This window comes from Cucurbita maxima, unplaced genomic scaffold (assembly GCF_002738345.1).
Source record: "Cucurbita maxima cultivar Rimu unplaced genomic scaffold, Cmax_1.0 Cma_Scf00002, whole genome shotgun sequence".
NCBI lineage: Eukaryota > Viridiplantae > Streptophyta > Magnoliopsida > Cucurbitales > Cucurbitaceae > Cucurbita > Cucurbita maxima.
In genome coordinates this window covers 777,672-801,244 of record NW_019272018.1, presented here as the reverse complement: position 1 = coordinate 801,244, position 23,573 = coordinate 777,672, and the positions used below count along the sequence as shown (strand labels likewise).

General features: G+C 35.4%; 3 protein-coding genes and 1 long non-coding RNA gene across 5 annotated transcripts; 3 read left to right on the top strand and 1 right to left on the bottom strand.

The window, feature by feature from the left end:
* Positions 1-248: 248 nt before the first annotated feature.
* On the top strand, positions 249-3,890 carry LOC111468762 (protein indeterminate-domain 7-like). Of its 2 annotated transcripts, none has more exons than XM_023113942.1 (4): positions 249-496; positions 1,787-2,189; positions 3,111-3,411; positions 3,486-3,890. In XM_023113942.1, the coding sequence occupies exons 1-4, from the start codon at positions 358-360 to the stop codon at positions 3,801-3,803; spliced, it is 1,161 nt and encodes a 386-aa protein (XP_022969710.1). In that variant the 5' UTR covers positions 249-357; the 3' UTR covers positions 3,804-3,890. The 2 variants fall into 2 exon arrangements, with proteins under 2 accessions (XP_022969710.1, XP_022969709.1); XM_023113941.1 differs by having other exon boundaries at positions 255-496; positions 1,781-2,189.
* Positions 3,891-8,821: 4,931 nt separating this feature from the next.
* On the top strand, positions 8,822-9,825 carry LOC111468988 (protein SRC2-like). The gene has a single exon (XM_023114176.1). It carries the CDS (start codon positions 8,955-8,957, stop codon positions 9,648-9,650), a length of 696 nt encoding a protein of 231 aa, XP_022969944.1. The 5' UTR covers positions 8,822-8,954; the 3' UTR covers positions 9,651-9,825.
* Positions 9,826-11,340: 1,515 nt separating this feature from the next.
* Positions 11,341-14,347, bottom strand: LOC111468384 (formin-like protein 11). The gene is made up of 4 exons (XM_023113582.1): positions 13,083-14,347; positions 12,808-12,998; positions 12,426-12,661; positions 11,341-12,050 (listed from the first exon to the last, which is right to left on the bottom strand). The coding sequence occupies exons 1-4, from the start codon at positions 14,309-14,311 to the stop codon at positions 11,358-11,360; spliced, it is 2,349 nt and encodes a 782-aa protein (XP_022969350.1). The 5' UTR covers positions 14,312-14,347; the 3' UTR covers positions 11,341-11,357.
* LOC111469258 lies at positions 13,863-14,503 on the top strand. Its single transcript, XR_002714841.1, has 4 exons — positions 13,863-13,943; positions 14,017-14,184; positions 14,264-14,341; positions 14,409-14,503. It is a non-coding gene; the product is annotated as an uncharacterized LOC111469258 (long non-coding RNA).
* The last annotated feature ends 9,070 nt before the right edge of the window (positions 14,504-23,573 follow it).

The window sequence follows — 23,573 nt, the reverse complement described above, 5'->3', positions numbered from 1 at the left end:
AACGTAAAAGAATTGAATGTTAGTATTTATAGGTGCATTGTTTTCGCCGGTTTTACTTAGAGACCTCGGGTAATTATTCTAGAAAACATGTTTCATGTAAGTGAGACAAAACATGTGGAAAGAACTCGGGTAAGTGGAAATTCCTAATTTAAAAAAAAAAAAAAAGAAAATGAAAAGATGAGTGGCAATTCCTAGAATTGGCATAAGATTTAGGGGCAAATGATAGGAAGCCATATTATAAATTATGTAAGCTTCCTGTCCACCAGAATGAAGGCCAAAATCATGCCCTTGTTCTTCCTCCTCTAGAAATTGATATCATTTGTAGGGTTTTGGTGAGTGTTTGTTCTGTGTTTTTCAATGTCCAAAACCTCAGGGTGCTCCGATGATGGTGGGAGCTTGAGCTTAGAGAATCAACTCAGCCATGGAAGCTCTCAACCCCATCAACAGCCACAGCTTTCAGTTCCCAAGAAGAAAAGGAACTTACCAGGAACACCAGGTCCCTTTCTTTCTTTCTTTCTCTTCAAACTCGTTCGATCCCTCGTGATTTTATTTTTAGTTTTCGGGATAAGTTCTGTTGATCCAAAAATATTTGAGCTAAGTTGAGAGATCTTGTTTGCAGACAAGTTCATAATTGAGTGATGGCTTTTTTTTTTTTTTTTTTTATATTTGAAATTTGAATATTTTAAATAAATATTAAATGAACTTTAAATTAAACCTCTATTTTTATTTGGGTTTTTTTTTTTTTTTTTATATTTGAAATTTGAATATTTTAAATAAATATTAAATGAACTTTAAATTAAACCTCTATTTTTATTTGGGTTTTTTTTTTTTTTTTTATATTTGAAATTTGAATATTTTAAATAAATATTAAATGAACTTTAAATTAAACCTCTATTTTTATTTGGGTTTTTTTTTTTTTTTTTATATTTGAAATTTGAATATTTTAAATAAATATTAAATGAACTTTAAATTAAACCTCTATTTTTATTTGGGTTTTTTTTTTTTTTTTAAATAATTGTTTTAGATAGAGAAATTTAAATATTTGGGTAGTTGGAAGGACATCAATTATTGGAGGGGATTACAATGATTGGTATGTACTGTTTGGTTTTCTTGAATTATTAAAATATCCGAAACAATTGTTTTTTTTTTTTTTTTTTCTTAAATCAATGTAATTAAGAATTACATTCTTAATTTATACAAATCATAAACAAGGAAATTTTTAATATATATTAAGACATAAATAATCATTCTAAATATGAAAATTAAAGAATACAAAAATAATATTNGAATTCATATTAACGACAATAAAAACTTATTTAGACATGGACATTTTAATTAATATTAAAATTTTAATTAAGAAGAGTGTTCGTAGATTGGATTGGTCGGATTAAGACATTTTTTTAGAGTAAATACAATTGTTCGAGTGGTAGGTTTTTTCAATTTAAACAACACTTACCAAACCCAAATTCAACTATATTTTCTTAGTTAAATTGAATCCGGTAATTTATTTAAATATTTTTATTATAATAAAAGAAAATTAAATCAATTTATTTTATTTTAAATATTTAATTAAAATTTTTAACTTAATTTCAATATCTATTTTATTATAATTAATTTTAAAAGTTCCGATACATAATTATATGTTTATTTTGTTAAACAATATCTAATTTTTGGAAAATCTATAAATTCATTATTTAAACTCAACTCAATCTAAATAAATTCATAATTCAATCAAAATTTGGATTAGATTGGGTTGATATGATTTTGGAAGCTATCTTAGATACAGACCCAGATGCGGAAGTGGTAGCGTTATCGCCCGGAACGTTAATGGCAACGAATCGGTTTGTGTGTGAAATATGCAACAAGGGATTTCAAAGAGACCAGAACTTGCAGCTACACAGGCGAGGCCACAACCTGCCATGGAAGCTGAAGCAACGGACGAGCGGGAGCGACACGAGGAGGAGGCGGGTGTACGTATGTCCAGAAACGTCGTGTGTCCACCACAATCCAGCGAGAGCGCTCGGAGACCTCACCGGAATCAAGAAGCACTTCAGCAGAAAACATGGGGAGAAGAATTGGAAGTGCGAGAAATGCTCTAAAAAATATGCAGTTCATTCGGACTTGAAAGCTCATCTCAAAACTTGTGGCTCCAAGGAATACAAATGTGACTGTGGCACTGTCTTTTCCAGGTTAATATCTAAAACTTTGTACTTCAATCACGACCCTCTACAATGTATAATATTGTCTACTTTGAGCATAAGTTCATGGCTTTACTTGGGCTTCCCAAAATTGCTCAGACGAATGGAGATGTATTCCTTACTTATAAACCCTTCACACCATAGAACATCCCCTGAAGCCTATATAACACTGAAATAGTCTCCCGTAATCGAGTTTTGACTCTTTTATCTGGAGCCCTCGAACAAAATACACTTTTTGTTTGACAAGTAAGTCACTTTTGACTACACCTTCGAGCCTCATAACTTTTTTGTTCGACATTTGAGGATTTTATTGACACCATCCACAATGGTATGATATTGTCCACTTTAAGCATACGCTCTCACATCTTTGCTCTGGGCTTCAAAAAATGTCTCGTATGAATGAAGATATATTCCTTACTTATAAACCCACCTCAAAAATCCTCCCCTCGAACAAAATATCATAGAGCATCCCTTGAGGTCTATGTAACCTTCAAATATTCTCCCCTTAATTGAGGCTCTACTCCTTTATCTAGAGCACTCGAACAAAGTACACAATTTGTTCGACACTTGAGTCACTTTTGAGTACATCTTCGAGACTCACAACTTCTTTGTTCGACATTTGAGAATTTTATTGACATGATTAAGTTAAGGGCATGACTCTGGTATCATTTGAATCAAGACTCTCCACAATGATATGATATTGTCCACTTTGAATATAAGCTCTCATGTTTTGTTTTGGGCTTCCCGAAAACCTCAGACCAATAGAGATATATTTCTTACTTATAAATCATGTTCATTCCTAAATTATAGAAAGTTGGACTCCATCCCAACAATTCTTTAACACATTTTTTTTTTTTTAAATAACCTTAAAATTTTGAAAATTATGAATAATCCTTGTTCAATATTTGGCAGGAGAGATAGCTTCATAACCCACAGAGAATATTGCGATGCCTTAACAGAAGAAAGCAACAAACTAGCTGGTCGAGGAGCAACAATGGCTGCCTCGCCGCCCATAACGCTGCCCCACCACGACCTCATGCCTATCCCTCCAAAGCCCTTTAACCTTTCAGCCGGATCCATGTTTTCATCCTCCATTTCCAACGACCACCACTTTCCCTCTTCCTCCTCCGCCGCCCTCATGTCCGCCACTGCCTTGCTGCAGAAGGCGGCGCAGATGGGAGCTGCCGTCAGTTCGCCCATTATCCAACAAAAGGTGTTGCACATTGATTTAATCATTTTGATGGGTTCATTACTGTAGATTTAATCATTGATTTGTGTCCTTAACAGAACGGTTTGGTTACAACAATGGCTCCTTCTTCATTTGGTGGGATGTTGCCCACCACCTGTTTGCAGAAATGCCCACAAGAAAACATTGGCGGAGGTGTGGACATGGGGATGATTGATGACATTCTGATGCTCAATGGGATGTTCGACAAACCGATCGGGGAGGGCGCGAGGAAGACGATGACGTTGGATTTGTTGGGGGCTGAGGGAGGGAAGGGGAGGAAGTTTCAGGCGGAAGAAAGTGTAGGGTTTGGAGGGGTTATGGAGAATGTGGGTTACTTTTGCCACCAAGGGGCCATGGGAAAGCAAGGCCATATGTGACTTAGATAGTTTATGTGGTTCTTGGTAGAAAAATTTAAGAAACAAATTGATCACAATTATGAATATAGATTTATATGCTGATAACAAGAGTAATTGAAATATGGAAGAATACTAAGAATAAGAACATAACCCGAAATTTGAATAAGTTATTAATGATGGGACGAAACCATGAAATAACCCCTCAAATGCGAAACTATAGAAGATCTCCCTTAAGATGGAATTGAGTATATGTTAGTATGATATGAAAGGAATGAACTCTTCATCCACCTAGCCGAAACATTGGGAACCGTTTTGATTTTATTAAGAATTTAAAGAAAAGCAAGAACTCTTCTTGTTCATATTCCACAAGTTCTTTCTTGCTATAACTCGAACACAAGATCAAGGTTCCGTCTTGTCCGAGCCTCTTAAAAGAAAATCTCAAACGGATTAGACAAGAATAGTTTCAAGAATTCTCTTGAGATATAATTTCATTCTCTAGAGAAGTGGGAGATATTGGTCTATCTTTGATTCCACACGAGAGTCCTGTTTATAATAAAAGCTCTGCGAGAATCTTTGCTAAATAATATATTTGTATATTTAATGTATTAGGATATAATATCTTATACAAATTATATTTAAATATTATAAAATATCCTAATATATATTTTTTTACTAATTTGAATCTCATTCCGATTTCAAATATATTTTTATTTTCTGTATCAAAATATATTAATTAAATTAAATATATTTAATATTTAATTGTATCAAATATAATAAATATTTTTTTTAATATATCTAATATATTAAATATTAAATATCTAATATATTGTTGTATCTATATTTAAAATATATTTTTATTTAATGTATGAAAATATATTAATTAATTTAATATTTAATTTATCAAATATAATAAATATATTTTTATTTTAATATATCTAATATATTAAATATTAAATATCTAATATATTTTTCTATCTATTTTTAAAATATTTAATATATTAAAGGTTAATTTCAACCTTCAAATTAAATATATTTTCTCTATTTATTTAATACCTCTAATATATTAAATATTAGTTTGACATTTCAAATTAATATATTTTTTATTTATATTTAATAATATTTTGACATTTCAAATTAATATATTTTCTATTTATATTTAAAATATCTAATATATAAAAGTTAATTTCAACCCTTCAAATTAAATATATTTTATCTATTTATTTAATATATCTAATATATTAAACCTTAATTTTGACATTTCAAATTAAATTTATTTTCTCTTTTATATTTAATATATCTAATATATTAAATATTAATTTGAACCCTTCAAATTTTGTTTCAAACAAATTGAACTTTTTGATATTACTATGAGCTAGCGAGGAGACTTTATAGACCAGTCTCCAATGATACAAAATTAATTAATTAGACTCTTTAATTAATCAATTTTCATTTATTAACTACAGGTCACTTCACTATAGACCTAGAGTTGCACTTTTATGTGTTGCACTTTTATGTACTGCACTTTTATGTACTGCAGGACAAAGTTATGTCCATTGATATAACCATTATAAGCAAGTTGATCTTTCACAAGTTGTTCATAATTGCAGCTAGGTCAAAAGTCCGTTTTATCCCTGTAATTACATCTTTCACATTAAGTACCACCAATTCTCTAATCAACAATTTGTTTATGATCCAATCATAAACCAAGTCCCTCTCCAGCCAATGAGAGGATGGGTCCCATTGTTCAAGTCCGAAATCAGTACTTAAGAGAACAACTCATCTACTTTCCTTGCATGGAAAGGAGTGAATTTCATCTCATGATTATGTTTTCAACTTCCTATTTGGTCAAGTCCCCAAAATTGTAGGCATATTGAATTGGCGGAGTCATTCTCACCCACGTAAATTAAAGGACAAGCCCTCACAGGCATGAGTTTATAATTCACTCACGATTATGATCGAATCGCATATGATCATCATGTGAAATATTAATCTTCTCAATTAACGGATTTATAAAGAGAGATTAAATATTTCTTGTTCCAGTCTTATACAGACCCATTGTATAGGATACCCCCACTTACATGTCTCCACATGAACGATTTGGATCAAATCATTTGTAACGATTACAAAGTGGGTCGTATCAATAGTGTTACCAGGATAAGACACCCAACCTTATCTATATTATAGACTCTTTAGGTTATTACTTGAACACGATTCTCCTGCATGTCAACCACATATTGTTCAAGATTACATTAATAACCTTGGATTTTCATACCATGGATAATAATTAAATTAAAAATAAAATAATAAAATTTATTGTTAGAAACTAAATAATTAATTGGGAGGCTTTAGAGCATAAATCTCAATATGATAGCATCTACTATAGGAATATCAATGAATCCGATTATTGAAATTTCTCAAGATACCTTTTTAGGTTATATTCAAGAATCTATTTCTTAATTCAAGATCCCTGTTACTAACTAGAATTAAAGAATTAGTAGATCTGTTATGCCCAAATGGGATAGGCTAGGGTTATGAACTTATAATCTATAATTTGATGATCGAGTCGATTCTTTTTTTCGGTGATTCAATTATAAAATCTTCTAAGCTGAACGTACTTGACTTGGAGTAATCCTATATTATACTAAGTTTTGAAAACTTTCCTAAAAAACATGTAATTGAAAGGACACTGATTGGTATTTAAGGATAGTCTTCACTCTTAAAAGTACTTTAAAATAAATAGGTAATATGGTTGTGTTGGGATAGATATATGAGAATATAAGGGCTATGAGGTACTAAATTCATATTCCAAATTCGGATCTAAATCTTAGGCATGGAAGAGTAGAATCTCTCCAAATAGAACGTGGTTTAAGGATGAACCAAGATAGAAAATTAATGGACATATGACACCTGAGTAATAAAGAGATATATGAATTGACTGAGATGAAAAGGTGGTGTCTAGGACATCGACATGATAAACATCCAACTTCTTGAGTTGATTCTTTCCCTGCTTATATGTTGTCACCTACGAACTTCTAGCCATAGGACTGGATGAAGATGTGCCCTCTTGCCCACCCTAGAATAAATTAGCGCATAGGACACTTTGACAACCATGATTATTTTTGCATGACCATGCTGGACAAATGTGAGCATTGTGATAAGCATAAAGGTTAGACATAGTACTCAAAGTTTGATATCCTTCCAAACCAATACGACTAGGCCAAAACGTGTTGGATGTGACTCACGATCAAAATGTGTTGAGAAGCAAAGGAACAACTCGAGGGGAGAGATCTTTTTGGATCAAAGAAATGTTAAGCATTTAGCTTTTCAATTCTCTTTGTTGTTGTGGTAGTGAAATGAGCATAATCTCATTAGTATTCAATACCGAGGTAGTACGCGAGTAACCGATATTAGTAATTTCAAATTCTTTCATCATTTGCTGCTTGAACTCTTTGACGCCTTCCACACTTGTACCAGTGAAGATCAGGTCATCAATGTACATGCTAATTATGGGTGTTTCAACCCCATTGGTTCTTGTATACACTGCTTGTTCTTGCGAGCACTTCATGAAGTTTAAACTCTTTAAGTTCTTGTCCAGACGTATGTTCCACGCCTTCAATGCTTGCCGTAAACCATATAGTGCCTTTGACAACTTGTACACTTTGTGCTCTTCGGCTTTGATGACGAACCCTTCAGGTTGGGCAACATACACTTCTTCTTGGAGGTCACTATTTAGGAATGCTGATTTGACGTCCAAGTGATGGACCTCCCACCCGTGTTGAACTGTGAGAGCAAGAATCAACCTTATAGTGTCCAGTTTAGCCACAGGTGCGAAAACCTCCTCGAAATCAATTCCTTGTCATTGAACGTATCATTTTACTACGAGTTTTGCTTTATGCTTGATGACATTTCATTCACTATTCTTCTTCAACTTAAACAACCACTTCAAATTGATGGACTTGTGTCGGGACGGTAAGTTAGTTAGTGCCCACATATTGTTCTTCTCAATGGCTTCAAGCTCTTTTTGCATGGCCTCCTGCCACATCGTCTAAGTTGCTACCTCACGGTAGGTTGTCGACTCCTCGACCGCGAGCAACACTAACTCATTGGGATCCAATTCTTTTTCAAGTATATTCGCATAAATTTCAGCAAGAGAATGAAACTTCTTGGATCCATCCTCTGTTGTGGATTCTCCTGTGTTCTTGTCTGAGCTCTCTTGTTCTAGAGAGTCCATCATGCCTTTCGGTGTCACCAGTGATGACATGTGTAGACTTGTTGGTGTTGCTGTAAGGGTACTTTCTAAGTCTGTTGCGTCATTCTTCTTCGAGAATTCTCTTGTTCTAGAGAGTCCATCATGCCTTTCGGTGTCACCAGTGATGACATGTGTAGACTTGTTGGTGTTGCTGTAGGGGTACTTTCTAAATCTGTTGCTTCATTCTTCTTCGAGAATAGTAAACTATGTAATAGTCGGTTTCTTATCTTTAAAGAGGTTTCATTATTTGAAGCATTTATGATAAAGTCCTTAACTACTCTAGGGTTTGGCCCTTAACGACTCTAGGGTTCATCCACAAGATTTAAACCGCCAAACCACTCTAAGATTCAACCCCAAGATTTAAACACATAAGACCTATCTATTCTATTCAGAGTGACTCAAATATCTATAAATCTAATTTAACAAAACTAAATTTAATTATTTAACACAACATCATAATAAATAATAAAAAAAACCTGTGGTTAAAAATTTAGGGTTTTCAATTATAATATTCAAATTAAATTTGCGACCAACCTCCATTTGTAATTAGCTCAAATAAAATTATTTATGATTTTGTCAATTACTTGAAAATTGAAGCTTGGAAGTCAAAAAAAGACTCCAAATAATAGCAGCCTCAATGAAGAAAGAAGAACAAAGAACAATTATTGGATGATGAGACCATTAATAATAACGAAGACTTTTCTAAATTAGGAGTCAACGCGTAAAGGTCATTGTTTTAACTTCGTTGAAAAAAGAAAAATTCCACGATTTCCATGGTGCCAAGAAAATTCCTCTCCTCCTTCCCTTTTCAACAATGCCGATCAATTCCTTCTATTTTGAGCTCTCAATTCCACTCCTCGTCTTCAAACCAAAACCTTAAAATCCTCAAAATATCCCAACCAAAATTTCCCCACAATCTGAAAATGGAGGTCCGGCAACTGGAAATCAGAATCATCAAAGCCAATGATCTCAAAGACGTCAATCTCATGACTAAAATGGACGTTTTCGCCCTCCTTTCCATCTCCGGTGACCAATTAAACAACCCGCACCAGAAGACCGATGTCGACAAAGACGGCGGCACCAGCCCCAAGTGGAATTTTCATACGCAATTCACCGTGGATGACGCCGCCGTTCAGGAGAATCGCGTCACTCTTAAGATCAAGCTTATTTCTAATCGGAGTTTGGGGAATAAAGAAATTGGGGTTGTTTATGTTCAGATTAAGGAGATGTTTGATGGTGGCGGCGCCGGGGAAGAGGAGAAATCCGGTAGTTATAGTGTCCGGTTGTCGAATGGGACTGTGAAGGGCAATTTGGACTTGGCTTATAAATTTGGAGAAAAATATAAAATTGAACGGCCGCCGTCACCGCCGCCGCCGCCAATGGAGGAGCCACGCAACAAGAACGGGGTGGAGGCGCCGCAGGTTATGGCTTATCCGTCTACATTTCCTGACCTTAGCTCTACATATTCACCACCAGCGGAAGCGTACCGCCCACCACACGGTGGATACCCCAACCCTCTGCCGCCGGGGGCGTATCCACCACCGCACGCGGGATATAGATATGGTGGTTACCAGCCACCGCCAACGGGGTATGGGTACCCGCCAATGCAACGGCTTTAAAATCCGAAGGATGGCGGCAGTGGGATGTTGATCGGAAAGCTGAGAAACGGCGATGTCGGCGGTAGGGAGCTGACTTTGTGGATGCTGGATTTTTTAATTAAGTTGACCCAAGCAATAGAAAATTATACTAAATTAATGTAGGTTTGAGTTCAAGTTACATATGTTTGTCACATAAAATATCGATCTTCAAATAAATATTTGATATTTAATAGTTTAATCTTGTACAAACTCCCACTCATATGTGTCTGCCTAAACGATTTCATATCAAATACATATAATATAAATCTAACCTTAACAATTACAAAAGGTTTCATATGTTAGATAAAACATGAGTTTTTCAGTTTTTCGTTGTTTATATTCACACGATTTCAGAATACTTACCGTTTGACCATTTGACAAAACAAGTAGATTCTACCGGATAATTTATATTTAAATATGAAATCTGTTGAGATTTATTTGCCACTCTCCAGCTGATAGTTTATATTTAAATAGAAAATCTATTAAGAATATTGTATAACCTGATTTTGATTTTGAGAGAGTCAAAATTTCAGCCATTCTCTCTCTTCTATTTTACGTATTTTATTTTTCTTCCAACAACCTCCGGTCGACCCAAGTTGAAGCCATCAGTGTATATCATTGTGGAGGAGCCAACCTATCAACAAACAAGTTGGATAGCTCAAGTGGTTAAAGCGTCGACCTAACAACACACAGGTTTTAGGTTTGAGTAGAAGAAAATGCAAAGTGTGAAAATACACACATTGTGAGGCCCATCTCGGGCACGGACGTCGAGCCAAGGGTTATGGCATGCTGTTGAGCCAAAAGAAGGTTATCGTTGAGCGAGTGATTAGGGAGACAACGACTGCTGTCGTTCAGTATCCGATATTGACAAAGTCCAACTATAATGAATGGACCTTGTTGATGCGCCTTAATCTACAGGCCCAAGGGTTATGGCATGCCGTCGAGCCAGAGGAAGGAGAAACGATTGAGTATCGGGAGGAATCGGCTGGCGTTCGCCGCCATATTACTACGATCTGTGCCCCCAGAGATGCTGGCATCTCTCTCCACCAAGCACACTACGCAATCGGCCTGGGAGTGAATCAAATCCCGTCGGGTTGGTGTACAGCGAGACAAAAATCGTGAGCAGCCCTCCAGCCACAAAGGCGGTAAGAAGCCGTGGAAATCTCGCTCGGCGCATGCACGGGAAAGAGGCGGATCAAAAGAAGGAGGAGTCGACTGATGACGTGCCAATCCAGTGCTCGTACTGTGGGAAGAGAGGTCACCTGAGCAAGAATTGCTGGAGCAAGCTCATGAACAAGGAGACGACCGAGAAGGCCCATGTGGCTCAATCCGAGGAGGATGTCCGATGGGTCCTCGACACGGGGGCAACAAACCATATGACCGAGGCACGACACAAGCTGACCGGCGGCTACTTCATCCCGAGACTCAAGGCTAATATTGTGAGTCTGGGTCAACTCGATAAGGCGATGATCGACGACGGTTGCTCACGCAAGTTCGAGGCACGACGAACCGGCGGCTCACCTGGAGTGGCGGCACGCCAAATCGGAGTTCAATCAAAATATTTATATATATATATATATATATATATATATATATATATGTGTAAAAAATTGAATACTACGTCAGTATTGGTTGGTAGTGGCTGCCCGCCAAGAATGTTTAAAAAAAAAACTTCTCTCAATCAATGAATCAACTTCCGATCTTGAAGCTTTTACACACATTGTCCAACATTCCCAAAAAATCTCTCACAATCACAAAAATCCTCAGCGGATTCGTCTCTTCTTTGCTCACATTTCCATGGAAGTACTCTGTGATCTCTCTCACGCTCCCCATCACCCCTTCCTCGTCCTTCCTCACCAACTCCATCGTCTTCTTCACGTAGCTCAAGAACCCTTTCATCGCGCTCACGAAGTTCCCACTCCCTTCATCTCCACACAGTTCCTTCAACACCAGTTCTTGCAATTTCGCCATTCCCTCGTTCAGATTCGCTGTGGCGCTCGCCAGAACTTTCAGATCGGTCGTCGCCGCTCGCTTAACGTTGTGTAATTCGGTGCTCAAGCCTGAGACCAGATCTAATCCCATTCTTCGGTAATCGTTTTCTCTTTCTTCGATTGTTCTCGATTTGTTCTTTTGGCTGATTTTCCCCATTATGCTACCGGAGACTCGGATTCCTTCTGATCGGATTATTTCTTGGACCACGAAATGGAGGAGGGAGGTTTTTCCGTCGGTTCCTTTGACGTCGGAGAGTCTTAGGAGTGCGTCTAGTTTGAATGCTTTTGCGCCTCCTCTGCTTGTTCCCACGTTCATTCGGTTCCCTGTTTTGAGCACGGCTTCAAGTAGTTTCAGGAAAAGCCTGCTGGATCTTAGTTCCTTGCAAGCCTCCTGATGGAACAGAAATTGATGTGAATTAGAAAAAGTGAGTTAAATTTTCAATGATTAATGACATTTTAGCATCTCTGGATGTTATTCTTGTTGTTCTAGAACAGAAATTGATGTGAATTAGAAATTTCAATGATCTTAGTTCCTTGCAGGCCTCCTGATAGACCAGAAATTGATGTGAATTAGAAAGAGTGAGTTAAAATTTCAATGATTATGACATTTTAGCATCTCTGATACTGTTCTTGTTGTTATAGAACAGAAGGGGAAGAAGAATAAGAAAAAGTGAGGTTCGATTTTGCAATGTTTAAGGCCATTTTAGCATCTATTGATATTGCTTTCGTTGTTTTAGAACAAATTCTAGCATATCCGTGTTGTTACCTCTAGCATTGAAAACGAATTCCGGAGATGATTTACTTCATCTTCAAAAGTTTCTCTGTAGAGCATGGCTTCCACTCGTTGGAAGGCGAATGGTATTCTCAGAATTGCTATCACAAACTTCTCTGTGCACCCATATTCACCGATGTCTCCTTCATAGCTTAACAATTTGGCCTGTTCTTCCTGTGTTGGTACCATCTTTACCAGTGCTTCAAGTTGTCTTAAACGCAACCCCGTCCCTGATTTTCACGTCTACCAAAATTAGAGTACGGCAATAGAAAGTAACAATTTACTGTGCAAATAGGAGCTCAATATGTGAATCATTAATAAACTATGGATCTCTGGGTCTTTTTGGTTCATATCCTGTTGTTCTTTTCGGTCATACCTTGTTCTATGGCTTCACAAGCTTGTTCTGCGGAGAGATTCAGGGCTTTTAAGAGTATGGTTAGGTTCTGAAGTCTCTTAGCCTCTAGTACATGCTTGCTTGGAGAAGGGGTTTTGTTGCTAGCATCACCATTCTTCATTGAACCATATTGGTTGTAGCCGAATAGTGACTCAATCATTTCTTCATCTAGCCTGTTTTTTCATGAGTTCATCAGGTTCAATCAGAAGAAAAACTTGAAGTAAGATGAATAACCAAGAACAAGGACAAGAACTTACTCAAATGAACTCCATCTTAGCTTGTCCCACACCATTGATCGATCTGGTGCAGCTCTTACTTTGTCCCAGTGGAGAGGCTTAAGTTTCGGCAGCAGATTTCCCTCTTTTCCAAATGCCACGAATTGAGGGAGCTTGGAAGGAGGAGGAGGTGGGGCTTTGAAAGAACAAGCGTTTTCTTTCAAACTTGGCGGTGGACAAGGGGGTGGAGGAATAGTAGATGATGGTAGTGAAGGTTTAGCAATGTTTGGAGGTGATGGCAGATCATTCCACGGTATTTGAGATAACGTAGAAGAATCTGACATTGCAGGAGATGATGATCTTAGCAATGCAGAAGAAGAGGTGGATCCAGTTGAAAAGGGTGAAGAGAGGGAAAATGAACTGCGATAAGTAACCGGAGATGGTCGCAGCGGCGGCGGCGGCGGCGGTGGTGGAGGCGGAGCTAGAGATGGGACATCCTTGGTTTCTGAATTACATGGAGAACTGGTCAGATGCAACTGGTCAGAAGTTAATGGTTTGTTAGGTTCTGAAGAATTAGAATTTGTTTTCACATTAGCTGAAGAAGATTCAGAAGCATTTGAAAGACGAACATTCGACAAATTGGGATCCCCACAAGAATGGAACGATTCCTCCTCATCAGACGAACAAGATTTAACAGGAGTAACTCTCTCCCCAGATGAGGAAACACTGTGTTCTTCAACATCCATTCCATGCGTACTGAGATCGAACAGATCAAACCCAGATTTTTGTTTGGCTGTCTTCTCTCCTGTTTCACTCGTTATAGAAAGCTTCTCTGCGGGTTCCTCTGTTCGAATTTTAAACTTCTTGCAGACCCAGAAGGCAACAATAGTGCATATCAAAATGGTGATTCCTGTAGACACAAGAACTGCAACAAGAATTTTTCTGACTCTTTTTCTTGCATCTTCATGTCTTTTAGATTTGTAGACTGGTCGGCTATTGTGCAAGCGAAGCTGATGAGGGCGGGAATGTTTATGAGTGTGCACTGGACGAGCTGCCTCGTCCGGTGATGGAGACGGCGAAGGCGACAGATCTGATGGGCTTTGATTGAGTCCAAGTAGAGCTCTGAATCTCTCCAGAATTAAAGGTCTATTTCCTCCACTCTCATCTTCCCCTGAAACTCTCTCAAGCTCTTCTACATTGAAGCTCTCTGCTGCATTCAACAGTGAATTAGCAATCACAATCATGAAAACGCACTTCACAACACAACCCATTGTTCATCAATCAAGATTCATCAAACCCAAGTAAGAATCTCTTCCCACAACAACTCTATTATTTTCACATCCTTGAACCTAATGTTGGGTAGTGCAGGAAGTCTGGATTACAGAGAGGAAGAACAAGAAGAAGAAAGTCTTCAATGCTACTCCAAGGCACCTCTATGACGCTGGCAGTTGTTTGTTTTTGGGTACGTAAACTGACCTTACTTTTCTTTTGATTCACTCTTTATTATTTTCAGTGATTATCTCATAAACCCCTCTGAAGGAGCACCATTCAATGCACCCACCGTTTCTGCATTTGTGTTGTCTTGTTTTGTTTCTTCTGGATTGTGTTAGAGAAAAGTTAAACATGCTTTTTTGCTGCTTGTTGATCCGTGATTCTAACCTTTATGAAGCTAATGATCCATCAGATTCGGTTTAGGGCTTAAAAAACTTAAAGTCTGATGTTTAAAAAACGAAAATGAGGATTTTGGCAGAAGAAACAGAGTGGGGTTTAGCAGAAGATATAAAAAAGTTCACAGAATGAAGAGAGTGCAGAGAAAAAGTATGTTGGTGGGACCCTTGTTTCTAATGGAGTTGCCTAACAGAGGGAGGAAGACGGGACTCATAAGTTTTCACCAACTTCATTATTAAGAGAGAGAGAGAGAGAGGTTAGGGTGGGGACAAAGGTTGAAGATGCAAATACTTCCCATAGGCTAGGAATGAAGAATATGGGTATAGGTAATATTTTAAAACAATATCATGATAACTCAAACAAGCATACATAGATTTAGATCTAAAAACAAATTAAATCTCATTTCTTTTCCCAAAATTTGAATTTAAGAAAAGTTAAGAGATGAACATAGAATAATTGTAAGAGTTTAGTAAAGAATACATAGAATAAATCTGGAAAGTTGAAAGACAAGAATAATATTATAGAGATGGGAAGGGATTAGATATATTAACATGAAATAAATGGCCCATCTCTTTCTCATGTGAGGTTTGTTTGTGCTTATGAAAGCAAAGTGTGAAGATGGGAAAGTGAAAAGGAAAAGGAAAAGGAAAAGGAGAAGTTTGATGAGGGAATAATAGGAAGCAAAGAGGGTTGATGAACCCCATTCTCTCTCTCTCCCATTCAGCTTCCCAATTTTCCAATTTTGAGGAGAGAGAAAGTGAAAACCCACAGCCAAAACAGAACAAATATGGGAATAAAAAATTACACCCGTTGATTCATACTTGATCCATTATATCAAATAAATAAGTATCAACAACAGGATCCTCCACGATGGAATGATCTTTAAAGTCAAATTTTAAGACTTTGGTTTTTGTTTCTCAAAAAAAAAAAAAAAAAAATTGGAATAAGTGTTAAATGTTATTATGATTTTAATATTTTCACTTTCATCATGCTCGAGTGCCAGTTTTAATAGTTGACTCAATTAAATGCAAGTTATTGCATTAAATTACAATTTCTAACGCTTTTTTAATAATGTTGTCAGCTACTTGATTAGCAATCAGCCTACTTCTTTGATATATATGGATGGTTGAGTGCCATGCATTCAATCCGTTAATGCTTTCTGATAGTCCAAACTATTTATTTAGGTGTATATTAGTTGGGATGGAGGAACTTCTTGGGAGCTGATATTTTTGGTGGATGAGAAAACTAAATTGAATTGACAATTTAATTCAATCCATCTATTTTTTCTAGAGTTGAGTGGGATCGGATTGTTAATTTTTTTTCTTTATTATTTTTTTTCTTTTAAGTTTTCTAATCGATTATTCTATTAATCCATGGTTGAAACATAAATGAGAATCGAGACAAACGAGTATCATAATGCAATCAAGGAGAATGGTGCATAACCCAATACACTAAGAAAAATGGGTTGAAGCATAAGAAAAATTGAAAGTAATAAGTAGACAAGAGTGGTAGAGATGGACTTGAAAATGGTTGGATAAGACCTGGGCTATAACCTCAAAAGTCAAGGTTCTAGTATGAGTTTCGGCATACAACTCTAGAGCTAAGCCTATGTATATGAAAGATGAAACCTCGCCAAATTTGGTGTTAATAAGATACCCAAAAAAAAAAAAAAACGGCACGATGTCGGCCAATCTCCAAAATCACATTTACTTCTACAGGACCAAAAATGTCTCAAAATGTACTATAGGGGGTATGATATCAGCTCTCCACCACCTCTAGGCCCTATGGTTTAAGTGAACTACCCCATGACACATATGTGTATCATAGTGTGGGTGAGTGTTATAAGAGGAACATTTTGGGCATTTTCCTTTGAAAATGGGTTTTTCGAGGACAACATCGGATGACATTGGTGTGTCGATATTGTTAGGGATCACGATTCTCCACAATGGTATGATATTGTCCACTTTGAACATAAGCTCTTGTGACTTTGCTTTTGGTTTCTCTAAAAGGTCTCATGTCAATGGAGATGTATTCCTTATTATAAACACATGATCAACTTCTTAATTAACTGATGTAAAACTCCTCTCCCAACCCATGAGTTAGATGTTGGTATATGAGACCGCTCTCCAATACGGAATCTGTAAATTACTGAACATGAGAGAGTTCATGCCTTGGTAATACCTGGATGGATGTTCAAGGTGCCTTGATCATAAAGACGATCCATGAGTTGATTCTTGATAAGTGTGTCAAAGTGAGTAGCAAAGGTTGATGACGTTCCAAAATTTGGGATGACATCATGAAGCGTTGACTTGAAACGTATGATGACAAGATGAGATGTGACATTGTATTTAAATGACCTTTGGCTAAAGTAGGTGTAAAGTTGAGTCGAATGACTTGGCCTATAGAGGCAAGTCAACTAGAGTTGTAGTGAGCGAACGTGCATGCATAGGTGATGTATATGACTTAACAAGCTTAGTTTCTACATGAGGTGTTTAGACGACAAAGGAGAACCTTACTTGTACAAGAAAATTGTTGAGAATTGTTGGGAGAGGAGTCCCACATCAACTAATTAAAGGGTTAATTATTGGTTTATAAGTAAAGAGAATACATCTAGACTGGTACGAGGCTTTTTAGAAGAACCAAAAGTTAAGTCACGAGCTTATGTTTAAAGTGGATAGTATCATATCATTGTAGAGGTCTGTGAATTCTAACAAAAACTAGAAAGCTAGGTAAGAAATAAAAATGAGGTTTGAGTTCCCTTTTGGGCTTGTCATGTGCATGTCAAGATCATGACACTGCTCGATACAAAGCTAATTGTGTCATGTCCCAACCCCACCCCCAACAGTTTGACAACTCCATGCATATCCAAAAAGATTTTGAAATATAAAATGAAAATGTGCTGAAGTTTGCTTGAATTATACAAGAACCCTATCTAATGAGGACCATTCTTACATTAGGTATCCAAAAAGTAATAATGGTATCAACTAGTTTGAACCAATGTTATTATTGAAAACAAAGAAAAGTAAGCTATTTATTTCATACCCATTAAACCAAGAGAGGAATATTAAATGCTCACATTTATTTATTTTATGAGCCCAGAAAGAGTATCCTATGTTGAGCTACAACAACAACAAAAATTAAAAATTAAAAATTAAAGATTAAACGATTCTAATTTTATTTATTTTATATTTCCCATATAGAAAAAATGTTTAGGGGGGAGAGAAAGTCAAAATTCAAAGAACTCTCATCCCCATGTGAGTACTTTAATTGAAACAGCAGAAGGAATTTTTGTTATATTGTAGCATTTATCATTTTTTTTTTTATTTTCTTTAAATATATATATATATTAATCATAATGTACAAAATGTTGTAAAATTATGATTCAATATGTTTGGGAAATAAAACCCCCAATGGGTAGAAAATTAGAAAGCCTAATTCTCTGTTCATCTTGTTTCCTCCTACATAATTATGTTTTGTGTGCTTTATTCACATGTCAAATACCAACATTATCTCTACATTATCTCGAGATTTCCGGCGAGCTGCCGATTCCACAATCACTACAAAACCTTGCCACTTCTCATCTCAAATCATCCAAAAGCTTCACTCTTTGATCTGCAACTATTCCAATAACGAGTAAAAATTCTCCTTTCTATGAGCATACTAGTGACGATAACACGATGAGGGCTTATAGCAGTGTTGTGCAAGCGAAGGGTAAGCGAGTGGTGGCTGGAATCGAGCGTGAAACTATGAGATCCCACGTCGGTTAGAGAAGAGAACAAAATATACCCTATAAGAGTGTGGAAACTTCCAAGGACGCCGGCTCTAAGGGGTGGATTGTGAGATTCTAAATCGATTGGAGAGAGAAACGAAGCATACCACATAAGGGTGTTTTAAAAGTGTGAGACTGACTGTGATACACAACAAGTCAAAACAGATAATATTTGTTAGCGGTAAAATTTGGGTTTATAATCAAAGAATACTCCTTACATTAGCATGAGGTGTTTTAGGAAAGCCCAAAGTAAAGTCATGAGAGCTTATGCTCAAAGTGGACAATATCGTACCATTATGGAGAGTCGTGTTCATCTAACACAACTAACCTACTTAAATTTATGTGTATTTATTACTAATGTATGTAACATAGGGATGTTCAAATATTAGGTCCTTTTAGGTTATTTGGATAAGGGGATAAGATGAGAATAAGGCTTGAAACTGTCTATGTATATTTTTTTTTGTTGTACATAAATTTATTGTAACAAAAGTGTTATTTTTGTCCTTGTTCGTTTAACGGTAAAACGATGTCAATAAAAAAAAAAAAAAAAAACTAATTTGCTTTAGTAGTAGGATCATAAATCGAGCTTTCGATTAGTTGGCATTACAAATTGATGAAAACATGATTAAAATGCATAATAAATTGTCTATAGCGTTGTTTCATAGCCGTCTAAGCCGATACCATCACCTATGTCAGACAATTTGCTTTTACTTGAAAAATAGTCCATAATAATTAGATGAAAATTTAAAAATATATCTAAGTGACTCCATGTTGAGTTCGACAAATTCTAATATGATAGTGTCAAAATTTGTTAAAGGGAGGGGAGGTCTGTGCCCTAATCATAATTTATATAGAAGGAAAGGATGAAAGAAAAGTTATAAGAGCTACGTTCTAAAATTTTTGAAAGAGCTATGTTCATGTGGAGTTTTCGGACATCAAGGTAAGATTATATATTTTAGACAAATTTTCAAGAGACTTATTTCTCTCTACCGTCAACAAAATTGAATGAAAAATATATATATATATATATATATATATATTTTAAATGATAGATTAAAATTCTACAATTTTGATGAAGGAACGAAGTTGATTCGATTTATGTAAAAGAATATACAAAAATTCAAAGGAATTGAAAACGGATTGGTATTTGAGAAAAAAATTGTGCAGACATAGGGAAGTGTGTAAGCAAATGAGAGACATCACGTGTCAACCATCCAAAGGAGGAGAGTGTTTGGCTATGTATGGGATACGTTTCAACAAACGATGAGGACACATGACTAGTGTTTGTGACGGCCTCGCGTCGTAACATTAGAGGAGGACCCGAGTTCGAGACCTACGCTCGAATTGCTCTGCCTCGACTTGATTTGCCTATGTGTGACCCAACTCGCCTCAACTCATTCTATTAGTGCACGTCACATATGATCAGGAAGTCTTCGATTAATTTTTTCTTTTCTCCCAAACTCGTTTCTCTTCTTTTTTTTTTTTCTTTTTTTTCTTTTATTCCTTCTAATTTCATAAATTCACTTGCTTGCATACTCCTAAATAGGAAAGAGGCACTAAAATAACCAAAATACCCTTCTACTTTACCCTATTTATTATTTTTCTACTATTTTCTTTTATATTTTTTTTTTGGTACCGTCCCATCTTGAAATTTGACATTTAAGACACTTAATAAAATCTCTCAACTTGAATTTAAAGAGAAAATGGAGGTTCTCGTGAAGGCTCAAGTGTTACAAGTCATAAGTTATTGATACAACTTGCTATGATTGACAAGTGATCGATGATATGAACGTCAATCATGTGCATTATACAAGAAATATTTCTATATTATATCATGTCGCTGAATTAATTATTTTGTTGGCAAGATTACTTCTCCATTCACTCATTATTCATATGCGTATAATCATAATTTATTTTTATGCACTTCTTTTTTTGGATGTTTCGTTTGACAAGTGTAATCATGCGCATAGAAAATATGAAAGTGCATGAGTCGTGCATATGAAAGTAATGCACATACAATTTTTACCCGAAAAAAGTGGAGCCTAAGGTTAGTTAGGTTTTAGGAACCATCAATCATGTTAATTATACTCAAGTTTGCCTGTGTTTGCATTTTTCCACTCCAACAAATCGCTTATTATTTTTAAATACTCAACTTCATCCCACTTATTTTTGTCAACTAAAGGTGAGAACATCCTTGGTGGTCCGTGGTGTTCACTCTCAAAGCTATAGCCTAGTCAATCCTGATCTAGCTTCGACATATCACTTCTGTGTTTTGAGATTTTAGTTAGATTATTAGACGATTTTAAATATTTTGCTGAACTTTAAACCTTTAGTTAGTCTAGTTTGGTTCAACTACTCCTATTAAATTTATTTTAATTTTTTTAGTTATAATTATTTTAGATAAGACTAATTTAGGCTTTTTTTGAAATAATTAATTTATTATTTGCACGCCAAAATGAGATTTGGAGTGGAGTAGGATGCTTGCTATTACTACTATTTGAATCGAGGTAAATGATCGTTGTTGTTGTATGTTCTTAATTATAGTTATGTATGCCAGCATTTTGTTTGCTATCTAATTGTTGTAGTGGTTGTGACTATCCGAAAATGTTGTTTTGATTTGTTTATGAGACTTTTGACATATGTTTAATGGAGATGGTATTTATGAAACAAAATTATCACAGTTACTTGTTCGGGAATAGACCAAATTTACCATCATGGTCATGGACTTGATAACCTATGTTTTGGTTCCTAATAACATACTAGATGATAATAATTTTAATTTTTGACCATACGTTAGACGATCAGTGTTTTAAGGCATTGCCATAAACTAGATAATAGGTGTCTGAGTTCAATTAGAGTCTCCAGCTGGATGATCCTATTTTAGGATAGGTTCTTAGACTTATCCAACTTTGAACTGTTTTAAATTCTTCATATTTACTTTATGTCTTGCATGGACAAGGGTGTGACAAAGAGGATGGTTAGATGTGTCCTGAGGTCAATGTTCTCATAATTTTATTTTGTTTCCCGAGTAGTTGTGAAATGCATTTGCTTGGGTCTATCTCTACTCACATTTTATTTTTATTAAAATTAAAATTTTAAATAAAAGATTGAATAACTCGAACCAACCTACACAAAAAAAATTTACGGGTTGAAAAATTGGCAACCCGAACAATTAAGTTAGGTCTAGAAAATGTTCTAACCCACTAGCACACCAATGCTATCTAATTTGGCTACAAAAAATAGCTCGTAAGATATTAAATGACAATAGTTTCAACACATTCTTTCTTTTACTTTTTGTTCATTGACCCACGGCTACAAAGTCAACACATGATAATCATAAATCCCAATTCAAACATTTCAATCCGAACACAAATTACATAAATTCAAACACATAAAAATCAAGAACAGAAGCTTCTTCAAAGGTAACACGGATTTGAATCAAATTGACACCAACTTAAGCCATAAGTCATAATTACAAGAAAGCAAAAACACATGAAAAACAACCCAAATCATATAGGGTGAATTCTTCCCCAAAAGCAATGGGTTTTCCTGTGTATCTAAAGAGATTTCAAACATCTTTTTCTGTTTGTTATTGTGTAGTGGTTCATAATGTTGAACATATATTCAATCCCACCACCCACCAAAATAGAATAAGGTCAAAGAGAGTGGCTTCTACTTGGAATTGTTTTTTGGTCATCCTTTTTAGGCTTCATAATTGAAACCAGGAGGCTGCTTAGACTCTCCCATATAAAACCCATTAACCCTTTCACAAAGTCAATTCTAAAACCAAATCTTTTGTGTATCTTTCTAATTATTTAATGTTTAATTAATTTGTTTGGTTTCTTACCATAATTATATTGGTAGGCCTGCCACTCACCACTATGCAACATGTCTGCAAATTTTGAGCCACCCAAAGTTGCCTTCTTAAAACTATAAATAATCAACTTTTCTAGATATTATTGGGGATAATGTTTGAGTTTTGAGAAGAATGTTCGACTATACATTTGGTGGGATATAGTTTTTGTTGGTACGACCAATATCCCACGTTAGCTAATTAAGAAGAAGATAATGAGTTCATAATTAAAGAACATTATCTTTGTCGTTTGGTGATAATTTGTTTGAAGGGAAGATTATTTGATGATTTAGAGGCTTTCTAGTTTAAGTTTTGTTTATGATAGCTACTCGCAAGTAAAATGTTCTTATAAATAAATAATATTTTTATTTAATTCCATGAGTCCTTTGGTTATAAAATGAGCTTTCCTAAACTAAAGAACAAATCACTCTCCCAAACATGCATCAGTCATTGAACTAATAGATATTTTAAGTATAAGGTTACCTAATTTACGTGCATCATTCAATGAACTAACAGATATTTCACCATTCCTAACGACAACAAGAATAATACTTTTTTATTACAAAAAAAAAAGAATGAAGTTCAAAAGCTAACCAACAAATAGGCTAAAATGAACGACTCTAACGTTAGATCTAACATTAGATATATGCTTTTTAAATCTTATAAAAAAAATTTAATTTTAAAAAATCAAATAAACTTTAAAAAAATTTTAATGTACACGGTGGGATAACACTATGGAAAGTCAACCACATCAATTTTATATGTTACATGGGATAAATCCAAAAATTTAAATTAATGTATTAGATCTAAAATTTAAAGTTTAATATAAATGATTTAAATAAAAAACCACAAATAAAACTTAATATGGTAAGGTGCAACTATCTAAACCCACTGCTAGCAAATATTGTCAATTTTGGGTCTCACGATTTTAAAATGCGTCTACTAATGATAGGTTTTCACACTTTTATAATAAATATTTTGTTCCCTCTCCAACCAATATGGGATCTCACAATCTACCCTTCTTGGGAGCCAGTGTCCTTCCTGGCACACCGCCCATTATCAGTCTCTAATACTATTTGTAATAGTGTAAGCCTATCACTAGAAGAAATTGTTCACTCGTTATGTATCACTATTTTAAAACACAGCTATTAAAGAAAAATAGTTACACCTTTGTGAAAAATGTTTCATTCATCTCTTCAACTCATATAGAATCTCGGCAAAAAAAAAAAAAAAAAAAAAAAAA

Bases quoted from the DNA above. Each gene is read 5' to 3' on its own strand.
- LOC111468988 (XM_023114176.1), top strand. From the start codon at position 8,955: ATGGAGGTCCGGCAACTGGAAATCAGAATCATCAAAGCCAATGATCTC.
- LOC111468762 (XM_023113941.1), top strand. From the start codon at position 358: ATGTCCAAAACCTCAGGGTGCTCCGATGATGGTGGGAGCTTGAGCTTA. The intron at 497-1,780 runs GTCCCTTTCTTT...AAGCTATCTTAG, and splicing joins GAACTTACCAGGAACACCAG to ATACAGACCCAGATGCGGAA. The intron at 3,412-3,485 runs GTGTTGCACATT...TGTCCTTAACAG, and splicing joins CGCCCATTATCCAACAAAAG to AACGGTTTGGTTACAACAAT.
- LOC111468384 (XM_023113582.1), bottom strand. From the start codon at position 14,311: ATGGGTTGTGTTGTGAAGTGCGTTTTCATGATTGTGATTGCTAATTCA. The intron at 12,999-13,082 runs GTAAGTTCTTGT...ATGAAAAAACAG, and splicing joins CTAAGATGGAGTTCATTTGA to GCTAGATGAAGAAATGATTG. The intron at 12,051-12,425 runs GTAACAACACGG...CTGTTCCATCAG, and splicing joins ATTCGTTTTCAATGCTAGAG to GAGGCTTGCAAGGAACTAAG.